This window comes from Pseudophryne corroboree, chromosome 5, assembly GCF_028390025.1.
Source record: "Pseudophryne corroboree isolate aPseCor3 chromosome 5, aPseCor3.hap2, whole genome shotgun sequence".
Lineage (NCBI taxonomy): Eukaryota > Metazoa > Chordata > Amphibia > Anura > Myobatrachidae > Pseudophryne > Pseudophryne corroboree.
In genome coordinates this window covers 7,013,479-7,019,478 of record NC_086448.1, presented here as the reverse complement: position 1 = coordinate 7,019,478, position 6,000 = coordinate 7,013,479, and the positions used below count along the sequence as shown (strand labels likewise).

At 53.0% G+C, this 6,000-nt stretch overlaps 1 protein-coding gene across 1 annotated transcript in view; it reads left to right on the top strand.

Annotated features, from left to right (window-relative positions):
• Positions 1 to 3,742: 3,742 nt before the first annotated feature.
• Positions 3,743 to 6,000, top strand: part of LOC134927077 (kinesin-like protein KIFC3) — a 280,022-nt gene continuing 277,764 nt past the window's right edge. The window contains exon 1 of the mRNA XM_063921075.1: positions 3,743 to 4,109. Coding sequence (XP_063777145.1) covers positions 4,005 to 4,109 — 105 coding nt within the window. The 5' untranslated portion in view covers positions 3,743 to 4,004. The remainder of the gene's footprint in view (positions 4,110 to 6,000) is intronic.

Sequence of the window (6,000 nt, the reverse complement as noted above, 5' to 3'; positions counted from 1 at the left end):
AGAATACAGGGAGGATGCTGGGTTAGTAGAGGGAGGGGGAGATACAGGGAGGATGCTGGGTTAGTAGAGGGAGATACAGGGAGGATGCTGGGTTAGTAGAAGGAGATACAGGGAGGATGCTGGGTTAGTAGAGGGAGATACAGGGAGGATGCTGGGTTAGTAGAGGGAGGGGGAGATACAGGGAGGATGCTGGGTTAGTAGAAGGAGAGGGAGATACAGGGAGGATGCTGGGTTAGTAGAGGGAGAGGGAGATACAGGGAGGATGCTGGGTTAGTAGAGGGAGGGGGAGATACAAGGAGGATGCTGGGTTAGTAGAGGGAGATACATGGAGGATGCTGGGTTAGTAGAGGGAGATACAGGGAGGATGCTGGGTTAGTAGAGGGAGATACAGGGAGGATGCTGGGTTAGTAGAGTGAGATACAGGGAGGATGCTGGGTTAGTAGAGGGAGGGAGAGATACAGGGAGGATGCTGGGTTGGGAGAGGGAGATACAGGGAGGATGCTGGGTTAGTAGAGGGAGTGGGAGATACAGGGAGGATGCTGGGTTAGTAGAGGGAGGGGGAGATACAGGGAGGATGCTGGGTTAGTAGAGGGAGGGGGAGATACAGGAAGGATGCTGGGTTAGTAGAGGGAGGGGGAGATACAGGGAGGATGCTGGGTTAGTAGAGGGAGATACAGGGAGGATGCTGGGTTAGTAGAGGGAGGGGGAGATACAGGGAGGATGCTGGGTTAGTAGAGGGAGGGGGAGATACAGGGAGGATGCTGGGTTAGTAGAGGGAGGGGGAGATACAGGGAGGATGCTGGGTTAGTAGAGGGAGATACAGGAAGGATGCTGGGTTAGTAGAGGGAGATACAGGGAGGATGCTGGGTTAGTAGAGGGAGATACAGGGAGGATGCTGGGTTAGTAGAGGGAGATACAGGGAGGATGCTGGGTTAGTAGAGGGAGATACAGGGAGGATGCTGGGTTAGTAGAGTGAGATACAGGGAGGATGCTGGGTTAGTAGAGGGAGGGGGAGATACAGGGAGGATGCTGGGTTAGTAAAGGGAGGGGGAGATACAGGGAGGATGCTGGGTTAGTAGAGGGAGGGGAAGATACAGGGAGGATGCTGGGTTAGTAGAGGGAGGGGGAGATACAGGGAGGATGCTGGGTTAGTAGAGGGAGGGGGAGATACAGGGAGGATGCTGGGTTAGTAGAGGGAGGGGGAGATACAGGGAGGATGCTGGGTTAGTAGAGGGAGATACAGGGAGGATGCTGGGTTAGTAGAGGGAGATACAGGGAGGATGCTGGGTTAGTGGAGGGAGGGGGAGATACAGGGATGATGCTGGTTTAGTAGAGGGAAATACAGGGAGGATGCTGGGTTAGTAGAGGGAGATACAGGGAGGATGCTGGGTTAGTAGAGGGAGATACAGGGAGGATGCTGGGTCAGTAGAGGGAGATACAGGGAGGATGCTGGGTTAGTAGAGGGAGATACAGGGAGGATGCTGGGTTAGTAGAGGGAGAATACAGGGAGGATGCTGGGTTAGTAGAGGGAGGGGGAGATACAGGGAGGATGCTGGGTTAGTAGAGGGAGATACAGGGAGGATGCTGGGTTAGTAGAAGGAGATACAGGGAGGATGCTGGGTTAGTAGAGGGAGATACAGGGAGGATGCTGGGTTAGTAGAGGGAGGGGGAGATACAGGGAGGATGCTGGGTTAGTAGAGGGAGAGGGAGATACAGGGAGGATGCTGGGTTAGTAGAGGGAGAGGGAGATACAGGGAGGATGCTGGGTTAGTAGAGGGAGGGGGAGATACAAGGAGGATGCTGGGTTAGTAGAGGGAGATACATGGAGGATGCTGGGTTAGTAGAGGGAGGGGGATATACAGGGAGGATGCTGGGTTAGTAGAGGGAGATACAGGGAGGGTGCTGGGTTAGTAGAGGGAGGGGGAGATACAGGGAGGATGCTGGGTTAGTAGAGGGAGGGGGAGATACAGGGAGGATGCTGGGTTAGTAGAGGGAGGGGGAGATACAGGGAGGATGCTGGGTTAGTAGAGGGAGGGGGAGATACAGGGAGGATGCTGGGTTAGTAGAGGGAGATACAGGGAGGATGCTGGGTTAGTAGAGGGAGATACAGGGAGGATGCTGGGTTAGTAGAGTGAGATACAGGGAGGATGCTGGGTTAGTAGAGGGAGGGAGAGATACAGGGAGGATGCTGGGTTAGTAGAGGGAGAGGGAGATACATGGAGGATGCTGGGTTAGTAGAGGGAGTGGGAGATACAGGGAGGATGCTGGGTTAGTAGAGGGAGGGGGAGATACAGGGAGGATGCTGGGTTAGTAGAGGGAGGGGGAGATACAGGGAGGATGCTGGGTTAGTAGAGGGAGGGGGAGATACAGGGAGGATGCTGGGTTAGTAGAGGGAGATACAGGGAGGATGCTGGGTTAGTAGAGGGAGGGGGAGATACAGGGAGGATGCTGGGTTAGTAGAGGGAGAGGGAGATACAGGGAGGATGCTGGGTTAGTAGAGGGAGATACAGGGAGGATGCTGGGTTAGTAGAGGGAGGGGGAGATACAAGGAGGATGCTGGGTTAGTAGAGGGAGATACATGGAGGATGCTGGGTTAGTAGAGGGAGGGGGAAATACAGGGAGGATGCTGGGTTAGTAGAGGGAGATACAGGGAGGATGCTGGGTTAGTAGAGGGAGGGGGAGATACAAGGAGGATGCTGGGTTAGTAGAGGGAGATACATGGAGGATGCTGGGTTAGTAGAGGGAGGGGGAAATACAGGGAGGATGCTGGGTTAGTAGAGGGAGATACAGGGAGGATGCTGGGTTAGTAGAGGGAGGGGGAGATACAGGGAGGATGCTGGGTTAGTAGAGGGAGATACAGGGAGGATGCTGGGTTAGTAGAGGGAGGGGGAGATACAGGGAGGATGCTGGGTTAGTAGAGGGAGGGGGAGATACAGGGAGGATGCTGGGTTAGTAGAGGGAGGGGGAGATACAGGGAGGATGCTGGGTTAGTAGAGGGAGGGGGAGATACAGGGAGGATGCTGGGTTAGTAGAGGGAGGGGAAGATACAGGGAGGATGCTGGGTTAGTAGAGGGAGGGGGAGATACAGGGAGGATGCTGGGTTAGTAGAGGGAGGGGGAGATACAGGGAGGATGCTGGGTTAGTAGAGGGAGGGGGAGATACAGGGAGGATGCTGGGTTAGTAGAGGGAGGGGAAGATACAGGGAGGATGCTGGGTTAGTAGAGGGAGGGGGAGATACAGGGAGGATGCTGGGTTAGTAGAGGGAGGGGGAGATACAGGGAGGATGCTGGGTTAGTAGAGGGAGGGGGAGATACAGGGAGGATGCTGGGTTAGTAGAGGGAGGGGGAGATACAGGGAGGATGCTGGGTTAGTAGAGGGAGGGGGAGATACAGGGAGGATGCTGGGTTAGTAGAGGGAGATACAGGGAGGATGCTGGGTTAGTAGAGGGAGGGGGAGATACAGGGAGGATGCTGGGTTAGTAGAGGGAGATACAGGGAGGATGCTGGGTTAGTAGAGGGAGGGGGAGATACAGGGAGGATGCTGGGTTAGTAGAGGGAGATACAGGGAGGAGCTGGGTTAGTAGAGGGAGGGGGAGATACAGGGATGATGCTGGTTTAGTGGAGGGAGGGGGAGATACAGGGAGGATGCTGGGTTAGTAGAGGGAGGGGGAGATACAGGGAGGATGCTGGGTTAGTAGAGGGAGGGGGAGATACAGGGAGGATGCTGGGTTAGTAGAGGGAGGGGGACTGGGCTGACACACACATTGGGTATAATGCAGTATTAGATGTGGTTGACCACCCCCATGGTGTAGTGAGAAGGGCCCCCTGATGTGGGACTGATTGGCTCAGTGATAATCACATTCAGCCGTCTGTCTCCTCCATTATTTGGCCGTGGCTGCGGCAGTTTCTGGGAACGGTGTGTGAGATGCTCGCTCCTGCTCTACATTCACCTCCCAGTCACAGCTAATTATAGCGCTTTCCTGGTAGAGGACTACTGCTCCCAGCATGTACGCCTTCTACTCTCTGTTGGTCTACATTATCTACACCTTTTTCAGGAGGCTGCCGGCTACAGGAAGAGAAGAGAGACCCCCAGACGACAGCTCCGAGCAGGTGGGTACACAGACGTGTTGCAGAAATCCTCATAACTATATATATATATATATATATATATATATACACACACACACTATCTAATATAATATATAAATATATATATAAACACACGCTGTCTGATATAACACACACATATATATATATCTATATACATGTACACACGTTGCTGGGTTACTGGAGGGATGTCGGATGAAGTGGACGCTGATGTCACCAGGAGATCGCGTCTTACACGGGATCATTGAATCCTCTCCAGGGAATCGTTGTCAGAAACTACCGGGACAGAGATACGGAGACAGGGGGAAATGCATCGAAGATTGGAGAGAGATAAAGTGTCAACCAATCAGCTTATTCTGTAATTGTTATCATTTAAATACGGCCTCTAAACTGACAGTGCACAGCTGATTGATTGGTACTTTATCTCTCTCCCAGCTATGATACATCTCCCTGCAATATGAGGGAATTCCTCGTCACAGCGCTACATACACAGGAAGACTCGGATATCAGACACGTATGTCACATGCGTGTGCGTCCAGGCTTGCTATGTTAGTTGGGAGAATGGTCAGTTTGGGGCTCATTAGTGGAATGACCCATCGTATATATCCTCCCATCCTCCAGGTCTAGGTCAGTGTATAATGCCCCTGTAGCTACTAGAGGGTACAGTAATGGCTGGCACAATGTTCTGCACACATAGGGCACTTGCTGGATTACATGTCACAGATGTAACGTTGCTGACCATGTGCATATACGCTGTGTGCGTCCAGTAGTAGTGCGCTCGCCGGGGTTACGCCAGGAGATGCGGCAGCGCAGCACTAGGAGTTACAGTATATGATTCATACACATGTTAGTACTCGTCTGCCCTGTGTTCTTATGGGGGACATTCAAAGATGGACGCTAATAGCATTCCCAGAGCGAAAATATGCTAATGCCGCAGGAAGTGTATGACGGTGACAGAAGCCTACTCCTGGCGTCGCAGATCCGTGTCCCGTGCCCGAAGATTCAGCATCAGATCACCATTGGATTCTGCGCTGTGATCTGGTTGGCATGGGTGAGGGTGATATCCCTGGTGTGCTATGATCTGGGTTGCATGGGTGAGGGTGTTATCTCTGGTACGCTGTTATCTGGTTGGTATGGGTGAAGGTGTTATCTCTGGTGCGCTGTTATATGGTTGGCATGGGTGATATCTCTGGTGTGCTATTATCTGGTTGGCATGGGTGAGGGTGATATCTCTGGTGCGCTGTGATCTGGTTGGCATGGGTGAGGGTGTTATCCCTGGTGCGCTGTTATATGGTTGGCATGGGTGAGGGTGATATCTCTGGTGTGCTGTTATATGGTTGGCATGGGTGAGGGTGTTATCTCTGGTGCGCTGTTATCTGGTTGGCATGGGTGAGGGTGTTCTCTCTGGTGCGCAGTTATCTGGTTGGCATGGGTGAGGGGCCTGTTATCTCTGGTGTGCTGTTATCTGGGTGGCATGGGTGAGGGTGTTATATCTGGTGCGCTGTTATCTGGGTGGCATGGGTGAGGGTGTTATATCTGGTGCGCTGTTATATGGTTAGCATGGGTGAGGGTGATATCACTGGTGCACTGTTATCTGGGTGGCATGGGTGAGGGTGTTATCTCTGGTACGCTGTTATCTGGGTGGCATGGGTGAGGGTGTTATCTCTGGTGTGCTGTTATATGGTTGGCATGGGTGAGGGTATTATCTCAGGTGCGCTGTTATCTGGTTGGCATGGGTGAGGGTGTTATCACTGGTGCGCTGTTATCTGGGTGGCATGGGTGAGGGTGTTATCTCTGGTGCACTGTTATCTGGGTGGCATGGGTGAGGGTATTATCTCAGGTGCGCTGTTATCTGGTTGGCATGGGTGAGGGTGTTATCACTGGTGCGCTGTTA